We start from the raw sequence: 23,875 nt of genomic DNA on the forward strand, positions 1-23,875 counted from the left end.
TTTTTCGGTACGTCATTCGCTAAATTCACTATTGCAGATGAGTTTTCTGGCGGTCCGTCTGAAAATAATCCCGTCATCAATTGTAAAATAAGCGTCAAAAAAGATTTGTTTGATTGACAGGTCTATTGATTGATTGACAGGCTATCAGTGGGCGGGGCGTAGTATCGCCGGGTTTCTAATCAGATCAAGTCAGATCCCCTGTTTCAAAAATAGTTGAGCAATACACCAAGAAAAGGCGACAACACAATGTCTGGGTCTGAAATTAACACCGGAAAGAGACAATGAATACTGCGTAACAATATCTCACCAATGGAAAGAAGAAAAAACAGCCTCGCAGACTCATTTAACTCGGGACACAACGTGTTTGTTGACCAGTCAGCCAAGTCCTGCCCAATCAGTCCACAACCAAGACAGCAAGAACATACTTTAATCTCGCATGCCAGCGACAGCTCGTTCACCGAGCTTCAACTCCTGAGCAGAGCTGGACAAAGAAAGCAAAGTTGTTGACGACCAAGCTGGAAGTTGTGCATTTTCGTGAATGAAATGTTCATTTGAAGTCCGCTAATCCACTTTTTTTCAGTTCTAATTTGATTCCGACGACCTTAATTTAATTCTGACTTTAATTCAATAGAAATGTTGTTGGAGAACCGGAGGTGAGCAGTTCATGGAAGAAAATCCAGCCACATCCCAGAGTTAAAGCCGGGTTAGACCTCCTCGGATGTGCGGGACTGGTCGACGGTTACTGGAAACATTTAGTGGCTGATATCAAATATTAAAAGCAAAGGTTCGGATACTTTTTCGACTAAACAAATCAAAAGATCAAGTATAATATTTCGGTTGATCTAACCCGATCTGATTGGAAACCTCGAGAACACTATGACCTGCCCACCTGTAGCAGAAACCTGATTGCACCACAGGCCTGTCAATCAAAAAGGAGGGATTTTTTGCTAAAAACACTTTAATAACTTGGTGAAAAAATTAATAGACTCTGTATTCTTATGAAAGAAGTTAAATTGTAGTCGACGTAGCCGGAAGCTTTTAGTAGCCAACCTCTAGTGGCGACTCGGTGGTATTGCAGTTTAAGGCACTTCTGCATCGGCCTCATTTTTCATTTTTCAGACCCGGAAGCTACGTCCATTTTTATATACAGTCTAATACCGATATTGGATCAGATCAGTCCCAGCTCTAAATTGAAGGTCTTTATTTAATATCTAACAGATGTTAACAAAAGATTGGACAGAAGGGACCTAACCCCCAACGGTAGTCAAACAGGTTAACGCCAGTTCAATTTAATAACTCACTGGGTAAATGTTTTATAACCCACAAACATGAGTTACTTCAACCATAGTTGTATTTGTGCTGGCGAGGCACGAAATATTACACAGTGTCTTTAACGTTGTGGTAGGAGTCATTAATGTTTTTAATATAATTCAGACTGGGTGTTTTCAGAAGTTAGGGAAAGGTCCTGAAAAATGATGTAATTAAATAACAAGCTCCATTTATGTTGGATGAAGAAGTTTGAAAAAAGTAAACGGGAAGTTAAATGCTTCCACTGAGCGTGTGACTAAATGTGACAACAGGGCGGCTCATAAAAACATGCTGATGGCCGACGTCACTAGAAAACACGTGGACGACTTGTTTCAGGAACAACCGGTCGATAAACAGCTTCCTGTCACACCGCGTAAACGTGAGTTATTACTACTGGTTCGTGTCAGACGGTAAGCAGAGACGGCTGTTGCCGGTTTATCACCAGTGATAAAGTGGTGATACCAAACCAGAGGAGAATTAAATGGATTTTTGTTTTTGTTTTTAAATCTTCAGCAAAAAAAAAAAAGTCCAGAGATGATCCATTCAACTGATATGAAATCGGCAAGATTTCCCGGTTTATTATCAATATTTATATTATTATTAATATTTTACTAGAATATCTTGTACAAGGTACCTTCATATTTTTTTTAAAGGTTTCTTCTGCATGAGGTAAATAAACGCAACAAACATTTATTTTAGGGCAAAAAAAAAAAGAATCGTGATCTCAATTCTAAGCAAACAAAAAATTGTGATTCTCATTTTCAGCAGAATCACGCAACTCTAGATCGACTAATAGATTAATTAATACTCATCATCAATTATCTCACCAGCTCATGCAAAACAGTAGTTACACTCTTCCATCGGGCATCGTGGATTTACCTTCAACAAACAGTCCGCATGGATTCAGACATTTGGCGATTGATTACATTTAAATTTTTCTTTACATATTTGATCTAATAGTATAGTAGTTTGGTGTATATACAGTGGGTACGGAAAGTATTCAGACCCCTTTAAATTTTTCACTCTTTGTTTCATTGCAGCCATTTGCGAAAATCAAAAAAGTTCATTTTATTTCTCATTAATGTACACTCAGCACCCCATCTTGACAGAAAAAAACAGAAATGTAGAAATTTGTGCAAATTTATTAAAAAAGAAAAACTGAAATATCACATGGTCATAAGTATTCAGACCCTTTGCTCAGTATTGAGTAGAAGCACCCTTTTGAGCTCGTACAGCCATGAGTCTTCTTGGGAATGATGCAACAAGCTTTTCACACCTGGATTTGGGGATCCTCTGCCATTCTTCCTTGCAGATCCTCTCCAGTTCCGTCAGGTTGGATGGTGAACGTTGGTGGACAGCCATTTTCAGGTCTCTCCAGAGATGCTCAATTGGGTTTAGGTCAGGGCTCTGGCTGGGCCAGTCAAGAATGGTCACAGAGTTGTTCCGAAGCCACTCCTTTGTTATTTTAGCTGTGTGCTTAGGGTCATTGTCTTGTTGGAAGGTGAACCTTCAGCCCAGTCTGAGGTCCAGAGCACTCTGGAAGAGGTTTTCTTCCAGGATATCTCTGTACTTGGCCGCATTCATCTTCCCTTCAATTGCAACCAGTCGTCCTGTCCCTGCAGCTGAAAAACACCCCCATAGCATGATGCTGCCACCACCATGTTTCACTGTTGGGATTGTATTGGGCAGGTGATGAGCAGTGCCTGGTTTTCTCCACACATACTGCTTAGAATTAACGCCAAAAAGTTCAATCTTGGTCTCATCAGACCAGAGAATCTTATTTCTCATAGTCTGGGAGTCCTTCATGTGTTTTTTGGCAAACTCTATGCGGGCTTTCATATGTCTTGCACTGAGGAGAGGCTTCCGTCGGGCCACTCTGCCATAAAGCCCCGACTGGTGGAGGGCTGCAGTGATAGTTGACTTTGTGGAACTTTCTCTCATCTCCCTACTGCATCTCTGGAGCTCAGCCACAGTGATCTTTGGGTTCTTCTTTACCTCTCTCACCAAGGCTCTTCTCCCACGATTGCTCAGTTTGGCTGGACGGCCAGGTCTAGGAAGAGTTCTGGTCGTCCCAAACTTCTTCCATTTAAGGATTATGGAGGCCACTGTGCTCTTAGGAACCTTGAGTGCTGCAGAAATTATTTTGTAACCTTGGCCAGATCTGTGCCTTGCCACAATTCTGTCTCTGAGCTCCTTGGACAGTTCCTTCGACCTCATGATCCCCATTTGCTCTGACATGCACTGTGAGCTGTAAGGTCTTATATAGACAGGTGTGTGCCTTTCCTAATCAAGTCCAATCAGTTTAATTAAACACAGCTGGACTCCAATGAAGGAGTAGAACCATCTCAAGGAGGATCAGAAGAAATGGACAGCATGTGAGTTAAATATGAGTGTCACAGCAAAGGGTCTGAATACTTATGACCATGTGATATTTCAGTTTTTCTTTTTTAATAAATTTGCACAAATTTCTACATTTCTGTTTTTTTTCTGTCAAGATGGGGTGCTGAGTGTACATTGAGAAATAAAATGAACTTTTTGGATTTTAGCAAATGGCTGCAATGAAACAGAGTGAAAAATGTAAAGGGGTCTGAATACTTTCCGTACCCACTGTATAAATATGAATGTAAGTACAGTTGGGTTTTTTTGCTACCTCGTTTGGTTTGTGTAGGTTAAGTGTGTTTTGAGACATATTTAAACTGCAACACTGTGATTTCTCTGTTGAGGATCAATAAATAATAATAATAATCTATTTATTTGACGCCTACAAAATTAGTGTGTTTGCTGTAAAAAAGCTATTTTTGGAAACAAACTACACATGCAGACATTGTTTATGCTGCAGGAGGAATCAGACCATCATTTGGACACACTTACTGTAATTAGATTCGTATTTGAATTAAACACAACTGCTCTGAGTCAAAGATAAAAAAAAAACAACAACAAAAAAAACCGGCCAGCTGAGGATCTTGCACCCCCTCCCCCACCCCCACTTCCTACACACACACACACACACACACTAAAATTCACTTTGGCTCTGATATCTCCACCTGCTCCACGTCCCACCACAGACAGATGATGTCAGCAGATGCGTCACCGAGCAACGAGGTTCGGCTCGACACATCAGCAATTCATGACCAATAATACAAAATTAATAAAAAATAAAAACATGACGCCACGGCTGCACGGTCAATAAACTACACCGACAGCACGGGTGGGGGAAAGCAGTCGCCCCGGGTTACAAGATTTAAGATCAGCAAGGATTTCTTTCGTAGAGTTTAAATTAAAAAATTTAGGAAAACCGAGACAGTCAAGTTATTTTGTGAAATAAACTGGTTACTGCTTCTAAACAGTTCACATACATTTTATGTTTTCTTTCGTGGCAGATATCGCAAAAATATGAGAGCAGCTGTTGAAAACACAAAGCTCGGTGTAAAACTCCGTCATTAAACTCAAACACAGCAAAGTGGCATTTAAATCTTTTCCAAAAATCTTCAATTAAAAACAACCAATCGAGGTTAAATGACAAACAGGTGACTGATATCAAAGTCTGTCTGTGTAAAACAACAGCTGGCAAGAAAAAATATCTTTCAGATAAATAAAAATTGAAAAAAACAACAACTTCATATCGACAACAAAAGTAAACTGGATACAAAAACAACAAACTCCAGGACAAAGCAAACAAGACGAGAACTTACCGAGTAAAGATGGAGGTTCTTCCGTCTTCAGGGAGACGCGGTGATCGATACCCGGGTCGGGATGTCAATGTGCCCAGCTGCTCTTTTTTTGCCGCTTTCATCTTCTCTTCGCATTGATGTTCACATAAAAGCACGAAGCTGTTCGCGCCAGTTTGAGGCCCTCGTCTGTCAGCACACGTGCAGCTCTCCGTTACGGCCGCCGACCAAATTAACTGGAAATGTTAATTGAGGTTGATAAATAAATTAAAACCGGTAATAATAAATAGTAATAAAATAGTTTGCCGTCATTATTAGTAATCTTCCCCTGGCTTAGAAAGGGGACACGAACACCCTTTTTAACTACATATACTGACAGTTAGCACTCTGTGTGCTTAAGCTCCTTAATACACAGACGTAATAAATATAAACAGAAACATCTGACTAAATTACTTCAAGCTACGTTCAAGAAATTATATTTCCTGAAAGTGTACAAGTGTTTTCTCGTGTTACTCTCAAAGAAAGACATCGACAAACGGCCCAATAATACACCTTCTTCCTGGAAAATCGATAAATATATGCTGATGAAATTACATTTTGAGGATTTCAGATCTTGGTGAAGTGTTTTTGTGTACTAGAAAAAAAACAAAAAAAAAACAAAAAAAAAACAACAACTGGACAGAATCTTTTAAGATCAGTTTTATTGAACAAAAACATTTTTCAAAGATCATGTAGGAAATACATTATACAAGTGTTGCACAAACAAGACTTAACGGGGAAAGAAAAAAAAAAAAAAAAAAAAAAAAAAAAAAGGGGGTCTAGGAAAGGGCGTGAACATGACTGCATACGGACCAATCAGAGAGGGCCGGCAAAGAGAACGAGACTCTTCCAGAAATGTAAAAATTCACCAGGACGGATGTGGAAATCTGTAAAGTTGACCACCAAACGCTGATGTGGTCTCAGTTTGAATAGAGGAACAGATTTCTCATTCAAGAAAAGTGCATGGACTTCAAAACCCAAAGCAGATTTCCACATCAGATCTGACTGGTTATTTCGACCATGTGTCCCGTTTACAGACTCACAGCATTAAAATATGAAACAGATGTTTGGAAAATCCACTCGTATTTTTTTTTTTTTTTTTTTTTAATTTGATTTTAAAAAGGCGTCTTCATTTTCTTAACTAATGGTGGCGCACTTCTTTTATCTGAAGAGGTCCAGAGACTCAATACGTCAATTTTCCTTTTTTTTTTTTTTTTGTGAAACAAAAAAAAAAACCAGTTTTTTTGTGAAACAAAAAAAAAAACCAGTTTTTTTTTGTTTTGTTTTAAAAAAAAAATCTGAACTCAAGGTCCATAAAAGATCAGTAAAAGCTCCAAATAAGCTACTAATTAGACCACGAGTTAAGATTTTTTTTTTTTTTTTTTTTTTTTTTTCTCAAACTACTCTTTCTGAATGTTTTGGGCTCAATAACGATGTCATGTTTTGGTGGAATGTGATGTTGTCGAGGGGGAACGCACAGAAGTTCTTCACAGATGACACCATGAAAAGGGACTCGGGTGGTTCCTCACAGTAGAAACCCTTTGGAAAGCACGGAAGGCGGTTTGGCGTGCTCGTCCCAAACTGCAGGGGGCAGCAGCGCCATCAACCCCTCGCAGGAAGTTACTGCTCGTAAAATCTGAACTAGAGGAAGAGAAAACTGGATGACATTCTTGTGCCAAGTCTTTTCATTCAAGCACCAACATTGCAAAGTAAAGCACCTGTAGCAGAAACCAGTGTGGATTCAAAGAAAAACCAAAAATGTACATTTCAAACATTGTCTTCACGCCGCAGCAGGAAACCAACGACAACGACTTTTTGTGTTCAGGAACGGGCGACGGTGAAACACTTTAGTTTTCAGGTGAGCCACAACAGGCTAGATCACCGCTGAGGAATTCATTAAACTAAAAAGAGCATTTTAATGGGGCTTAATGGGCTCTGATGGGAGATAAAAAAAAACTAAAAACAAAAACCTAAATAAAAACCCAACTCTCTCTGATGCTGCAGTGTGAAATGTAACCGTTCAGGAAATAAACAGGCCTCCGAGCTGAAGTTGATAAATTACACCACAGGCATTTTTTTTTTTTTTTTAAATTAGCCAAACAAACGCGGTCGCACCAGGACTCCGACCAGCGGTTTGTTTCCTGCCAGAGAAGTGCAGACATTTGTTTGAGAAAAGAAAAACATGAGCAGCTGATTTCGATTTCGTCTTGGGATCGTTTCGGGTTTTTTTTTTCTGGTGTGAAACATGTTTGAACTCATGGAGGTGGACCACGGCCACATCATGACCTGGAAGCATTCGAGGAAAAAGTCATAATTCAGAAAATAAATTATGGAGTTTATAGAGATATTTCTTAAATAAAAAAAATAAAAAATAAAAATGGATTTAAAGGGTCAGTTTCTTAAATCTGAGAAATCTGAATGCTTCTCTTAATTAAGATTTAAAGACTAAACTCGGAAGTGTTTGAGCAAGGCCCGAGTCCTCCTTCATATACACGTCTTCGGTCTACATTTGTCGATTCACTAAGCCAAAGGAACACTTTGTGACTGTTGCTCTAATTCATCTCTTTGTGGGCCCCGTGTTTGATTCCCTGCTGTCTTGTTGTTGTTTTTTCCCGGAGCCTGATTTCCAGTGGAAACACAAAAATAAAAAAAAAATAAAAAAATAAAAAGAAGGGAAGACAAACTGAATACTTTTTCCCTCCTTTAGTTTATTTGTTTTGCTGTAACCAACAGTCCTCCACATCTGCTTGACTTTGGAAAGTGGCCCCTGCTCGTCCACCAGTTCATCTGGGCGTCCGACTGGGATGTTGTTGTCCCGACACTACCTTCATTTTGTCCTTCTTTCGGGTGGAAAATGTTTTTGCCGCAGGGTGACGGCGCTGTTTTAAGAGCTACAAGTACAAAAAAAAAAAAATAATACTTTTAACAAATGGCGCTCAACTTCAAATATTTTTTTTTTTTATTTTTTTTTTTAAAACAGCTGCGACTGAAACCCAGCACCTTGTTAAAGGGGCAGAAAATTCACCTTTTACCAGAGAGCCACAGTGGGTGCTGCGTCCCAAATCAGCAGACAGACAACTCGGAGCAGAGTGATGTTTGGTTGAAGTGTTGTGTGGCGTAAACTAACATTGACAGTGAAAATGTACCAGCATTTGGCCGATAGTTATTTCCCAGCCCGCTAGGAAAAGCATCACCTAACTTCAAATGCCGTTAAAATCGCGGGCGCCCCGTCAGAAAAACAGAACTACCCACAAATAGACTCAAAACCTCTTTTCCATCTCTAACACGCAGCAGCAGTCACAGAAACCCATGTAAGACGTCTGCTATAAACACCTGGACTCAGCCAGGTGGCGGCTAATGAATATAAAACGCTAACATCTGCTAAAGGAAACAATAACGGAGTTAGAGGGGGGGTTGGGTTGGGCTGGGGAGGGGACGGGGGACGGGGACTGTCACTTGTTCTGGTATCTGAAGTCTCTCAGCAGGTGGTTGAGAGGTTGGATCTGAATCACCGGAGAAAGGTTGACCTGTAGAATCTTCTGCGCTTTTCTGCAGGCCTCCGTCACAGAGCGAGAGTCATCCACCTTTATCACCTTCCATTTAAAACTGTTCTTGTCCTTCCAGCTATTTCTCTGACGCGTCGGGTGGCTCGGTTCCCTGGGGCCCCGAGCGTCCCGGTGGAGGCCGTTACTCGTCCAGCCGTTGCTGGTCAGCTCCGTGTGAGTCTGTGGAAACGCCCGGCCGTTAGCGTAGAAGACCGGCGCGGAGTCGCCGATGAGGGCGCCGTCCAGTCGGATCGGGCAGGACAGGCTCTTCTGGCTGAACAAGGCCACGGCTCTGGTGGGCGCCCCGCCACCGTTCTGAGAAGGCTGAGAGGGTATTCCTGAAAGCGTCGGAGGGTGCTGTTGCTGCGAAAAGGCGACAGAAGGCGCCTCGGAGGACGAGTCCCAAGTAGTGTGGATCTGGAGTCTGGCCGTGTGGAAGCCGGACAGACCCTCGATGTTGGTCAGTCTGAGGCAGGGCTGCACATCTGCCTGCGACAGTTTTACAGTTCGAAAGGGTGTCCTGCTGCAGATGATGGCGCGGCGGTCCACCAGCACCTCCGGAGGACGGACCCCCTGAATCCTGGGGCTGCTCTTGTCAGAGGGGTTCCAGGACGGGTGCACCTCCCTCTTCCTGGCCAGGGGCCTCCGTCCCCTCCTCTTGGCGGTCGGTCTGGCGCTCCTGTTGGGGGGCTTCAGCATGTCTTCGGTCAGGGGTTGGTTCGTGCACGAGCGGTAGGCGTACACGTCTTTGCTGCGCAGCACGGTGGGCCGGTGGCCCTCCTCGTTCAGCTCCTGCAGGAAGGTGACGAGCTCCTCGGTGCTGGAAAGGTCGCGGGACATCGGGCTGAGGATCTTCAGAGCATCCAGGAGAACATTGTGCCCCGCGGACGATATCCGGGACCAGGAGTGAACCGCCCGCCGCTCCTCGTTGGCGAACGCCGATGGCCGGCCGACCACGTCGCCTCGTGCCGCGCCAGCCATGTTTGTAGTCCTGCGGGGGTATAAGCCACAAACGTTCAGTTCAACACAATCATAGAAGGAAACCGGTCAAGAACTAAAACCAAGTCGTCATCATTTAATCATTTAAGTCTAAGAGCTGAGATTTGTACCATCGGGAAGTCCTGATTGGCAAAAACAGGAAAAGAAGCATCTGAAATACGGATTTTTTTTTTTTGTGCCACGACATGAACGTGTTGTAAGCATCCCTGTTCTATAAATTAAACAGGGCGCCCACTCGCGCTCTAATTTCACCTTCAAATTAACTGCCAGTCCCAGAGGTTCGTAGACTTCTGAAACTCTCAAGATATGAAACATCGGCTGCTTTTCCTCCACAAATAAATGGCCACGTATAGTATTTTTGTCCAATTTGTTTAATTGAATTCATATTTCTGCAGGATGACAAAACTTCCGAGCATCACTAAACTGATTGTAAAATACAAGCTGTGGAGCCGTTAATGGGTGGAAATGACTAATGGACAAAGAGTTGGAACATCACAACAATAATAAAAGCCAAACTGAAATTAAATTGATCTCAAGTGTCGATGAAAGAAACAGTAGAAAGCTATTGAGAGAATGCTGCCACCATTGCTCGTGTGTTGTACTGCGTATTCGTTTTATCTTAAATATTTATTTTTGAGGCATTTTATAGCGACATGACAGGAAACGGGGGATGACGTACAGCAAAAGGTCAGTGTCTTTTTTTTTTCCTGTCATTTTTTTTAAACAGATTTACGGATGTGCACCTTTGATGGAGCGTAATGGGGCGATAATAGTGTCAATATAAGGAGGCAGGATCCACCGATTCCTGCCGTCAATTTGCTCTGGCGTATATATATTCAAGTGCTGCGAGATTGAAAAAAAAAAAATCTAAATCGAATGAATGGTGAAAAATGGGGACAGCATCTACATTTGAAGACAGAGATAAATGTGTTATTAAATCCACCCACGTTAGTGCAGACACGTCCTTGTGATCTCCGGCGTCAGGAGAATACCTGCTGGTTCGTGGCGCCGTGACCTTTTGAACTCTTGACCTCCTCGCTCCTCGTTAAACGCGAGTCAGAAAAAAAGCGTGTTCGGCAGCTGCGCTCGCCGTGAGATGTTGTGACACGAGTCGGACGGATGTAAGATGTTAACACGGACGCGCGCGGCTGCAGCTGTGAAGATTTTTTTTTTTTTTAAATAGGTAGATAAATGCTCGAGGGAAGAAAGCTACTTCACCGTCAGCGAGCGGCGTAATCAGACACCGCGCTTTAGATATGAAGAATCTGAAGCTCGGCGTCTGCCAGGAGGACGACCGCAGCTGGCTCGTTACCGCGGGCTGATGAGCAGAAGCCGCTGCGACCTTCTCTCAGTTCAGCACCTTTATACTCCTCATCTAAACGAGCTGCGTTGGCTGCCATGGCAACGGGGACCACTGGGAAAGACTAAAAACCACACCTTAGGATCTTAAGAGCAGAAAGGGAAAAAAAAAAAAGAAGAAGAAGAAGAAGAAGTTCTCTGGGAAGGGAAACACCCAAATTTTATATTGATCAATTTTATCTGCAGCAACAAAACCACCAAAGAAAAATATAACTATTAAATCAGAAAGAGGACAGGAGAGTTCGTGAAAAACAATGTTGACTTGATGCGTTTTCTGTTTGGAAAAGGAGTCGTTATTCTACCGATAGCCGATCAGACCAAACGATGACGTTCCTTTCATTCCAACAAATAATCAACAGACAAGTCTCAGCTCATCGCGGCCAGGCTTCAAGCTTCTTCAATCTCCGACCGTGTTAATACAAACGGCTCGGCGGGTAAGCGGAGGAGCAGCTTCAGAGATCCATCTGGGTCTACACTGTTGAGGTAACCCTCTTTTTGAAAGCCGAATACACAAGCGCTGTGGGTTAAACACAGGAAAACAGACCCCTCGGGATGCGTTTCCCCGACGAACCGCGAAAGCATCAGCCGTTACGAGGCCTGCACTGATCAGATCGATGGACGACTGGGAAAATAAATAAATAAATAAATAAAAAAACGCAGCTGAAATGCTTTGAGGTTCTTTTGACTGTTCACCGACTTCTGGACAAATTCAAAACATCATACAGTTTCACACATCAGTCTTATTTTCTATTTCAGTAAGACCGGTGCAACAGCTGAGACTTGCCACTGCTTGCTACCTGAAGGTTACTCATTTTGATATTTGCTGAATTAATACATCAGTCCTGTGACAGAACCAGTTTCTCTGCAATATGTCTCACCGCACCACCAGCTGCACTTTATCAGGCTGAACTCGATATCCGCTTCAGCTGGACTTCAGCTCAGCTGTCCTTTGATGTGCAAACTTTACCAGAGCAGCAACCAAGCGTTTTTTTTTTTATTATTATCTACATTCAAAAAAAAAAAAAAAAAAAAAAAAGGGCTGACATACTAGATGTGGCTTTTACATTATTTACATTTAGCTGACGCTTTTATCCAAAGCAACTTACAACACACCGATGGTACAACATCAGGAGCAACTTAGGGTTCAGTGTCTTGCTCAAGGACACTTAGGCATGTGGACAGGAGGAGCTGGGGATTGAACCACCAACCTTCTGATTAGTGTGCAACCCACTCTACTGACTGAGCCACAGCCTTCCCCAAATCACGTGCAATACATTATACTCTTTAAAGTTGAATTCACTGACAAGTGCAAACCAGTCATCTTTTGTTGGAGAGTTTGGCTGCAGACAATCGGCATGAGGTTGTTGTTTTTTTTGCTTGCAAACAAAATGATTTTAAACAGATTTAGCCTATATGGAAAACTAGGAAATGCAAAAATGAACACCCATTTTTTTTTTCTTTTTTAAACCGATGCTTTCAGGTTCGTTACTTCATCAAACCGAGTCCTGACAATAAAGGTTCTGAGTTTAAAACACAGTGGACGGAACAATGGCGGCAACGCCTGCAGATTTACATGCGAGCAAAATTGATAAATGGTTTTGTTTGACAACACGGCAATTTACTTGCCATGAAAATTCGTTTGAAAGATGCAAATAGAGGTTGCACACCTGGGGCACAGCGCTCAAAAGACAAATGAGAAACCTTTTTGAATCAATCCAATGACATATTTACTGCGAGTGATCCACAGAGGTTAAGAAAAATAATCACTTCTCGTGATAAAAAAAAAAACCAAAAAGCCATCAACAACACGAAGAAAAATAAAAAAATAAAAATCTACATTCTGGGTGAAATGTCCCATAAAGTAGCAGGTTAGTAATTTTCTGCCTCAGATGTTATATTACAAACCATGTTCTGTTTACCTTTCATCTAAGCTGCCGACACGGATGAGTTGGCATCTCTATTGTGTAACAAATGAGCGGTTTGACAGTTGAAACGACGCAGAAAACAACAAATCTATAACTAGAGACACCGGGAAGCTCTGGATTCGCTCTCTTACTCAGACCCCGTCTCCACCGGGTGTTACCGTGTCATCTGTATGTGGACAAGGACATCTGATAACAGCTCTGTGCGTTCAGGCTACGCCAAGTATAACTCTTCTCCCTCGAAGAGTTCCTGACACAAGTTCGACAGAACGGAAAAGACGTGACGTCACAGTGACCACAACCGCCGACCGACAAAATGTATAATCACGTCATCGCCGAGGCCAAGTGAACATTTGTCACAACTTTAAAAAGACATTCACTTCTGGTGTTCCCCAGATATTGTGCTAGATGGATCGACGAGAGTGCGACAGCGACCTTGACCTCAAAAACATAATCTAATGTTTGTGCCAAATTTGAAGCAACCCCCTCGAGGCATTCCCGAGATATTCACAAGAATGGAATGGGCAGACAGGGCGGATGTGAGTTCGTATTGACCTTGATCTTTGACCTTCGACTACCAAAATGTATTCACTTCATCCTCGTGTCCAAGTCAACATTTGTGCCAAATTTGAAGATGGTCCCTGAAGGCATTCCTGAGATTTCGCATTCACGGGTATCGGAAAGACGTGACCTCTGATTCTGACCATCAAAATCTAATCAGTTCTTTGTCATAATGTATATTTGAGAAAAATGTAAAGAAATTCCTTGCAGGCTTTTTCTAAAATCTCGTGTTCACAAAAATGATAGACCTTTGGTATCAAGTAAATGTTTTTGCCAAGTCGCAGTGACCTTGCACTTTGACCACCCAACTCTGTCATCAATGGTACCCAGTGAATCTTTTTTTTTGCCAACAAACATTTTTTGCATTTTGAGAATTTGAATGAATACATTTTGATTACATATTTTATCTAGACGGTTACTTGTTATTTAGTTACACTTCACCGACGCTTATGGATCACATCACCGTCGTGCCAATAATCACGTTAAAGCCCACCCTCTCGTCTAATTTTGCTTAATCCACACGCAGCTTCCAGAAGCAAAATGGACGCATAATATGAATGTCACCAACTACGGCATCGCATTCACAAGACTGAGATGGATGTGAGGTGACGGTGACCTTGACTTTTGACCAATAAATTCTAAATCAGTTAATCCTCGAGTCCCAGTTTATCCTTAAATCCGAGGGAACGCTTGTGACATATTTAAAGAAATTCCGTCACGGCGTTCTTGAGCTACAGCGTTTGCAGAAATGAGGCATGAGGTCACATTGACCTTGACGTTTCCCACCAAAATTGAATCAGCTCATTCGCTGAACTCATGCCATGGCCATTAAAAAAAAAAACAACAGCCAAGGAATATGTCATACACGTTCTTTTTTCCAATCCGGTTACACTGCAATCACGTTTAGTACTTCCTTAATTTTTATCAGATCAAAATGTTAATTTGTCATGTGACAAAACACGCAAGCAGCCCATAGTGATGAAAATCTTTCCCCGAAAAATTAAGATTAAACCAAACTCGGCGTACGAAACCAAGCTCACAAACCACTGGTGTATTTATCTGAACGCCGTGCAACACAAATCAGCAAACGCTTTGAATGTGCCACCTCAAACTGCGATATAACCACATCTGGACCAGAGGATGAAAACAAAAACGATAGGCTAGTTTTGCATCTTCAGTTAATGCAGCTTCATTTCCCTGGCAGGTTGTGTTCGCAGTGGGAAAAAAAAAAAAAAAAAAAAAAATGCAGCTGCTGCCTCCAGCTGCAGCTGTGAGGTTACGGAGCAGTTAATCAGGGCAAGCTGACACGAACGCCTCCGATTGGTCAGTTAACTGGTGAATAGGAAGCGCTTCATTTGATGCATCAAAGCGGGCGCTGGAGATACGAAGCACGGCAGGTTACGAGCCAGATCCCGTGCGAGATCCTGAATCACGATTACCATTCAAGTATTACGGCGGCTCCGTATTCCATGTGTCCGCATATAGCTATGCTTAAAAACACAGCACTTCTTCTACTGCTAAAACTTTTTTTTTTACCGCCTCAGGTTCAGCCATCGTTTGGATGTACCCGTTCCTGCGCGTACGTAAATAGGTTTTGAGCAGTCACTCCTTCCCGTAAAGTTTCTCAAACAGTTTTGAGAGTTTCTTTTCGACCACGGGTGCCATTCTTAACGCAGTATGTGCAATCACTGTCCTACGAACGGACCGTTTATTAGCAGCAGCAGCAGCTGTGATGTTGTCTCCGAGCCGGCGGTTTTCTCTGTGATCACTGAGACGCGGCAGCAGAGACCTGTTGACAACCACCGCTCCAAAAAAGTCGGGACGCCGTGTAAAATGTAAATCCCATAAAAAAAATTAAAAAAAACATGAAATGTTGAAACGGAGAAATTTGAAGTTTAAAAAAAAAAAAATGCTCATTTTGAATTTGATGTCAGCAACATGTTAAAAAAAAAAAAAGTTAAGACGGGGGCATGTTTACCACTTGGTTGCATCATCTCTTTAGTTAACAACACTTTTGGGAACTGAGGAGACCAGATGCTGGAGTTTTAAAAGTGAGCTCTTGTCCCATTCTTGCCTGATATATGATTTCAGCTGCTTAACAGTTCGGGGTCTCCTTTGTTGAATTTTTTGTTTCATGATGCGCCAGATTTTTTTTTTCAATGGGTGACAAGTCTGGACTGAAAGCAGGCCAGTTTAGCACACAGACTCTTCTGCTACAGAGCCATGCTGTTGGAATACATGCAGAATGCGGTTTGACATCGTCTTGCTGAAATAAGCGAGGCCTTCCCTGAAAAAGACGTCGTCTGGGTGGCAGCATGTGTTGCTCCAAAGACTATATCACTCAGCATAAGAGGTGCTATCCGAGATGTGCAAGTTACCCATGCCACGTGCACTAATGCACCCTCATACCATCACGGACGCTGGCTTTTGATTTGTGCACTGATAGTGAGCTGGGTGGTCCCTCTTCTCTTTAGCTTGGAGGAAACAGCGTCCACGATTATCCAAATAAATTAAAAATGTAGATTTATCAGACTACGGGACAGTTTCTCATCCTGACGAGCATTTATAGATTCAGAGAAGAACTGTGTTCGTTGTTGACAATGTTTCCGAGCCCATGCAGTGATTTCCACAACAGAATCACGTCTGTTTTTAATGTAGTGCCACCTGATGACCCAGAGATCAAAGACATCCGATATTAGTTTTAGGCTTTGTCCTTTGCGTACAGAGAGTTCTCCAGATTCTGTGAATCTTTTAATAGTATGTGGCGCAGATAAAAAAAAAAATCCTCCAAATTCTTTGAATTTTAAGTTAACAAACATTATTCTTCAATTGTTGCACTATTTGCCCATGCAGTCTTTCGCTGCCAACTAAAATAGGCTGCCTTAAAGCCCGACCCATGACATGCTTTACAGTTCAAGTATCACATTAATGTCCGTCAGCTAAGTACTAAGAACCTATAGTACAGAAACTACAACATCTGTCACTTTGTACCAGAAGTCACCGACTGGGCAGTTTACAAACTATCATTACCAGTGGAACTCGGCTACTGTAGTTTGTACTTTGCACCAGTATGTTAACTGCCCCACCCGGAACAATAAAACCCTGGACTTACTGTATGCTAATGTCATCAATGCATACAGTACTACTGCCCTTCCCCCCCTTGGTAGATCAGATCACAACCTGGTCCTGCTGACTCCCAAGTATGTTCCTCTGGTACAGAGGCAGCCTGTGACCACCAGGACTGTGAGGAGGTGGACACAGGAGGCTAAAGATGCCCTGCAGGACTGCTTTGAGTCGACGGACTGGGATGTGCTGTGTGGACCACATGGGGAGGACATCAACAGCATGACGGACTGAATCACAGAATACATCAAATTCTGTGAACACACCACCGTACCATCCCGGACTGTACACTGCTTCCCCAACAATAAGCCGTGGATCACCAGGGACCTGAAGGTGCTTCTTAATAAGAAGAAAGCAGCCTTCAGATCTGGGGACAGGGAGGAGCTCAGGAGAGTGCAGCGCCACCTGAAGGAGAAGCTGAGAGAGTGCAAGGACTCCTACAGGAGGAAGCTGGAGGCCAAACTCCAGCAGAACAACGTGAGGGAGGTGTGGACCGGTATGAAGGAGATTACTGGGTTCAAGGGGCGAGAGAGACAACCAGGGGGCTCCCTGGAGAGGTCCAATGAGCTAAACTGTTTCTTCAACAGGTTTAGTTCACCACCCTCATCCGTCTCCTCCACGCCTTACACCTCCCAAACACCTCTGCTGCCTCCCCCCTCTGCCCCCCCTGGTGAGCTGCATAGAGCCCTCAATCTCAAAGGGCTCTTCCTCCATCGACACCATGACCCCTCCCCTCTGTGACGACTGGCCAGGTTAGGAGACAGCTGGAGAGAATCCACCAGCGCAAGGCTGCAGGACCTGACGGCATCAGCCCCGGGGTCCTGAAGACCTGCGCCGTCCAGTTGGCTGAGGTCCTACAACACCTCTTCAACCTGAGCCTGAAGCAGGAGGAAGTCCCGGTGCTGTGGAAGACGTCCTGCCTGGTTCCTGTCCCTAAGAAGACGACTCCATCTGGCCTCAACGACTACCGACCGGTTGCCCTCACATCTCATGTGATGAAGGTGCTGGAGAGGCTGGTCTTGGCACACCTCAGGCCGCTGGTGAAATCTTCTCTGGACCCTCTGCAATTTGCGTACCAGCCTCATGTGGGAGTGGACGATGCCATCATCTACCTGCTGCAGCGAGCTCAGTCTCACCTGGATGGAACCGGTGACTCTGTGAGAATCACTTTCTTTGATTTCTCCAGTACATCAACTACATCATGGAGGGAAGGCACCTGGCATTAACAATCCCTCCTGACTAATGTGATCCCAAGTGGCCAGTAAAGTCAGTTCACACCTGGCATTATCAAGTTCAGGTGAGTTTGTATTTCACAACCTGAACCATCAGAACCCCCATTGGTTCAGGTTATATTATCCAATTGTTCCAGCATGTTGTGCTCTGCTGCTGTGGATAAATGAGCTTTGCAAGCGGCAGCAGCTGTGGGTTTGATGCGTGTCGGAAATTAGACGAGTGTGGCCCAGGAAGCATTTGGGTGCACGCTGCTAAAGTAATATGGCCACACATCCCAGACCGCCTCCAAATTTGGTCTCAGCAGATCGGATCTCAAAAGGTCCTGTGTGCATTCACACCTGTACTTTTTGCTGACCACTTGATTATTGGATCAAACCAGGATGGAACATGTGCCCGTGGGGTATGGAGGATCCATACTGTAAGCCAAGGTGATGTAATTGTGTGAATGAGATCAGTGTTGTACCGACCAAGGATGAATCACGGTGGGTCGCTGCATCGACGCAACATAAAAGTTCTTACTAGCCTTGTCTGACTCTTTACTGGCCCGCTCTGTGTGCCTGTTATTCAGGGTGTGCACGAGCGCTTGCTGTCGGCGATCTGGTCTCTGAAACAGACCTGCTGGCTGACGGCAGGGCTAGAGTACACAAAATATGACTAAACTGGCCAAAACTCAAGAGTCTGACTTGGAGCAGAATAAAGTCTGCAGTCATCGTCTCTTTTAAACCTCAATAACTGACATGTCATTCTATAACAATACATCATCCCATTCATATCTAGAGGTTCTGTACAAGGTTGTTTAAATGAGAAGCAGACGGATGGAGTGTTGCATCACATGACTTGTATCTCTCTCTCGCTCTCTCTCCCCCTTAACCCCCACCCCCCCGCAATCACAGAGCTTAATCCATCCGAGATGGTTTGGGATGAGTTGGACTACGGAGTTAAGGGAAAGAGGCCAACAAGTGTTCAGCACATGTGGGAACTCCTTCAAGACTGCTGGGAAAGCTCCAGGTGATGACCCGATGATGCTGGTTGAGAGAATGACGAGTGTGCAGAGCTGTTATGCACGCAAAAGGTGGCCACGTGGAATAATTCAACATTTAAAAATTAAACTTGATGTCTTCAGGATTGGTTTACAATGGAAAAATTATTATGGCTGCCCCTCACTAAAATATTCCAAGTCAACCGAGTAGTCATTGGTTCCAGCCAATAATGGATGAATTGTCCCACGTTAATAAAATCAGTATTTCCAAGGCATCAGAAAATGGTTTGTGTCATGGCTGAGAATGAATGTTACAACAAATACTGTTAACACTATTTATTTATTTTATTTTATTCACTTTATTAATCCCCGAGGGGAAATTTCTTCACTACAGCGGGGGGCTCTCGGGGGGGAGCTGCTGCAGCAGGCTGCCACTAGCGCGGCGCCAGGTAACCTGACCTGAGGTGCATGTTTTTTGGATGATGGGAGGAAGTCGGAGAACCCGGAGAGAACCCACGCAAGCACAGGGAGAACATGCAAACTCCACACAGAAAGGCCCAGGACCGGATTCGAACCCGGAACCTTTTTGCTGTGAGGCGACAATGCTAACCACTGCACCACCGTGCCGCCCTATGCTACGCTACACTACAGAATAACACAAAACTGTAATAGTGAATGTCCCTCAAGGCATTCTTGAGATATTGTTTTTGAATGAATGGGACAGATATGAGGCAACGGTGAACTCTGACCACCAAAACTCAAATCAGTCCAACTGAGGATTTGTGGCAAATGTGACAAAAATTCCCTCAAGACATTTGCTGAGATAATAGATGGATGAGATGGATGTGAGGTCCCAATGAACATGACCTTTGACCACCAAAATCTAGTCAGTCCAAATGAATGTTGGTTCCGAATGTCAACAAATTCCCTCAAGATGTTTCCAACATAATGCATTCACGCAAATGGAAGGATGTAACTGTGATTTTGGCCTTAAACCGCATTAATCTTATCGTTCCATCCTTGAGACCAAGCGGGCAATTGTCCCAAATTTAAAGATATTCCATCATGGCGACCTTTTTGTTCCCAGACATTAATAGAATTGACCTCACAAATCCAGCATCAGTGGAGCTATAACAATGACAAATTAAATGAATGCACCGCCTGGTCCAGGAGCAGCACCAGGCCCTGCAGAGAGTGGTACCGTCAGCAGAACATACAGCAAAGGGGTTCACGCCGAGATATCTATACCAAGGACCAAAGCCAGGAGAACCTTGAAGGATCCCAGCCACCCAGATAAAAGCTTCTTCTTCGTACTATGGTCAGGGAAGGTACCGGCAACTCAGGGGTTCAATTAGAGCTTCTACCCTCAAACCATCTGGATCCTGAATGAAGACTAGTCCCCGAGTCCAAAAGGAAACCATGAGCCTGTTATAGCTCCTGAGCTATGATTGGGTAGCCGCTGTACAGGCGAGAACTAGTTCTCAAGACAATCTGTCCAACCATGTCGGAAAACTGGGATCATCTTTTGAAAGGGTACATAACAGAAGACAACGCTCGACTTACAATTGCAAACCACGCCGGCACAAAAATTATAAACAAAGATTCAAATTCAGCGCAAAAAGTACTATAAAAAGGTCCAACAATTTTAGTTTGTGGGACAAAAAAAAAAATACTTAAAATTTTGTTGACCTTACATCGTTTACAATAAATGTGTCTCATGCCACCACGGTGACAAGCTTGCAAGTATGCAAACTGTAAGGTTGGTGTGGTGTGGGTGGACCCGAGGACCATGGGGCTTTTTGTTGAACAAAAGCTAGCAAGGTAGCAGATAAAACCTTAGCCAGCCCGTAACCTGTTTGCAATTAAAAGTCAGATAGTCCAACAATATTCTTTGTGCTGCACCAACATTTTGTTGTGAAGAGGATTGTCAACCATTTAGTTCAAAAACAGTTATTCAAGAGAGGCAAAAGAAAGTGGATGGATACCAGACTTTACGATGTTAACCACTGACGCGGATACAAAAATTGCGACGAGGGTACGAGGATCTAGAAAGTTTCTAGCATTTCCTACCTAGCCTATTGACTTGACGTCGGGATGACAGGCCGAGCTGACGGAGCAGGTAGAAGGTGGGGTTAAAAGGTTAATTGGCAAATGTACAGTTGCATGTTGAACATTGGGGTACTTTTCACAGCCAAATGCCAGAGGGTTAAAAAAAAAAATTGTGTTATATGCGCAACTAAGCAATTATCAGTCGAATGAATGAGGTGCCATCACGTAGCCCAGTATCAAGCTCTCAATCACGAATTTATGAAGCAGCGCTGGATACGGGATTACAAGATGCTGCCTAATTCATTCAAATGGAAGTTAATCAAAAGTGCATGAACAAGATAGAAAATGTTCAAGCTTCCTCCGTGAGGTACCTGGATGTTCTGCATATTTCCGCAATTTTTGGGGCTCAGAAGATGAGCTTCCTTCCTTTATGCAAAATTTGTAGACTACAGCACAACTGCATGCCACCGTTCCTGAGGGCTTGCTCATGAATACGGGCAGAGTAAGATGCTCCATACCGACACCAATTCCAGCGCTTCTTTCAATACCACTTTTGTAAGATCCATTTTAAGAAAAAACAAAACATTTTGATAAGGTTACCATGGTTATTTTCTGCAGCTACAATTAACAGATGTCCCTTAAACGCCTCACAATGCTATCAGTAGATGTCAGTTTTTCCAGGAGCACACACAGGAGCATCCTGTAACTGCAGCGTACAAAATTCAAGACAGGTGCATGGCCAATAGTCGTTTTAATCTCCAAAATCAATTAGTACAAGCAACGTTAAGTTTTTTTCCCCCTTATTTCCCCTTGTTTTTACCAGCGCTAAGCTGCAATGCTTTACTCCCGTCAGAAGGTGGCGGTAATGCGCCTAAAAGCTGCCGGCCAGCCGCATTAAATAACAGAGAAGAAGAACACTTTCAGGGGTCTTTGTAGGTAAAGCTGTCCCGGTATTAGATGTCCCGGTGTAAACACGGGGAAACATGCAAAGATAAACTACAGTCGCTACTACCGGGCAGTCGGGGCGAATGTACGAAGAAAAATCAAGCGAATTTCAAATCGGGAGTTTTGCTTGAAATTCCCATCCTTACCAAGTAGAGGTCAAACAAGGTAACTGGTACTGAACGACGAGGTTTTATTTCTCTACGCCAGATATGTCAAACCAGTTCGGTATTGCAGTTTGATACCCGAACCACAACACATCCACTCCCCCGCAATAGCTAGCTGCCTCACTGACTTTTAGGCACGACTTTCGCTTTCGCTTCTCTAGCTGCAAAAGTTTGCTGAAGTTCAACTCCCCGCGTATTAATCCAGTAATCGTTGCGATTCCATTTCAAATGTCGCGATTTTCATCATTTTTAAAAAAAAAGAAAAAAAAACGACAGCGGGACTCGGCTTAAAAGAAAAAAAAAAAAAGGCACCTCGTACCTTTCGATTTAAAAAAGTAAATCTACCGAAACAAGCGAAACGACGTGACGAGAAAGAACAAAGAAATCTAAAAATGACGGCACTACTTTTGACAGAACAAAAATGGTCATAAACTTAAAAAAATAACAACCAAAAAAACCCGGCGAGCCAATAAGGGGCGGAGCTACGGTACGTGCGTACACCTACGTCACGCGGCCGCTCTCGAGCGCCCCCTTCCGAACGCGTACGTACGACTCGGTCGGATTTCAACAACGCCGCTTTCCGAGCGCTCTTAAACCGGAGCTAAATGTAAATTCACGTATCCCGCTGAAGGAAGCTCATTTACAACTTTCAGCGGGTTTTTTGGGGCTGAGAGACGCCGCCATTTTTCACACGGACTTATGAACTGCCAAAGCGACGAGCTTTGGTCGCCAAACACTCTCCCAGCAATCTTTCCTCTGTCTGAGCAGCTCCGAGTTGTTTGAGGCTCTCTCTCTTACCCCCCCCCTCTTCGGCTCCTCCGGGGCCGGCTCGTCCTCTGCTCTCCGGACACCGCCGGACTCGCTGGCCGACTCGGAAACGTCCACCCGACCGGCGGGAACGAAGAGTGCACGGGGAAACGGCGGAATTACCTTTTAACGGTGCTGTCTCGGCATCCTCCGGTCACTGCTGTGCCGACGCTCCACGTTAAAATGGCTGCAACAACAGCGGTGTGGATGACAGACCCGGGAAGAGAGGCGGAGGCTGCCGGGGAGAGAGGAGAGGGGGCGGGCTCTGTTAACCCCGCCGAGGGGTGGGGGTGGGGAACAAGCACGAGTGACTTGGAAAATAATCTCGGGTTTTAACCGAAACAAAACGAAAGATACGACAAAATTCCGAGTTAATTAACCATTTTCTTGTGTTTCATAAAATAATTGAAGAGGAAACACTCTCCCTCCATAACAACAACAACAACAACAACAACAAAAAAAGACTGTCTAGTGACGTCACGGCGGGGCGGGGCCTATTTTTTTGTTTTGTTTGTTTGTGTTGAAAACTGTTTACATCAGCAACCAACTGACAAACACGGACTCTTGGTCATAACATTGGTATAGCTACCGCTAGATTTATTGTAGTTCCTCTAAAAAAACAAAAACAAGCCATATTTCACCCTTAAAAATTTTACGCACATCGAAAAGAGGCTTAAACACTGAAATCAAAAAACTTAAAAATGTCTGTTTAAGAACGTAGCTAAATTTAAGATGCAAACTGGGTTTGACAAAAGAAATACAATTTGCTCGTCGTACGATTTTTAACCAGAAGAGTGCACTGGCGTAATAATTTTAATAATAAATTTCATAGGGCATTTCAAATAAATTTTTGTTCCTCTGAGTAAATGTCTATGTTGTGTTAAACCTGTGTGTATTCGGCCTAAAAATAATGATGATTGAACAGTAAAAAAAAAAAAAAAAAAGGTTGAGCATAAAAATCATGTAACCCAACCAGGGGCATTTCAAGCAAAAATATAATATTTTATTCTCTGGGTATTATTTGACTATTATTCAACTATCTAATCTAATTTCACAGCAGCACACAGGTTACACCTGACAAAGCTTCAAAACCTGTGGCAACATGTTCTTCCTCTTCCTGTTGTAGTAATGACTGCGGTAAACAGCTTGTAGGTGTATTGCTGCCACCTTTTGG

The 23,875-nt window shown here is 43.4% G+C and overlaps 1 protein-coding gene across 2 annotated transcripts; it reads right to left on the reverse strand.

Moving 5' to 3' along the window:
* Positions 1–5,679: 5,679 nt before the first annotated feature.
* Positions 5,680–22,925, reverse strand: ccdc71 (coiled-coil domain containing 71). Of its 2 annotated transcripts, none has more exons than XM_069150568.1 (2): positions 22,825–22,925; positions 5,680–9,551 (listed from the first exon to the last, which is right to left on the reverse strand). In XM_069150568.1, the coding sequence occupies exon 2, from the start codon at positions 9,539–9,541 to the stop codon at positions 8,468–8,470; it is 1,074 nt and encodes a 357-aa protein (XP_069006669.1). In that variant the 5' UTR covers positions 9,542–9,551; positions 22,825–22,925; the 3' UTR covers positions 5,680–8,467. The 2 variants fall into 2 exon arrangements, with proteins under 2 accessions (XP_069006669.1, XP_069006677.1); XM_069150576.1 differs by lacking the exon at positions 22,825–22,925 and adding an exon at positions 22,693–22,813.
* Positions 22,926–23,875: the final 950 nt, after the last annotated feature.

Source organism: Embiotoca jacksoni, unplaced genomic scaffold (genome assembly GCF_022577435.1).
Source record: "Embiotoca jacksoni isolate LCO1_2020_lvr unplaced genomic scaffold, fEmbJac1.0.p SCAF_1, whole genome shotgun sequence".
Classification (NCBI taxonomy): Eukaryota; Metazoa; Chordata; class Actinopteri; family Embiotocidae; genus Embiotoca; species Embiotoca jacksoni.

Coding starts and splice junctions, on each gene's coding strand:
- ccdc71 (XM_069150568.1), bottom strand. CDS start 9,541: ATGGCTGGCGCGGCACGAGGCGACGTGGTCGGCCGGCCATCGGCGTTC.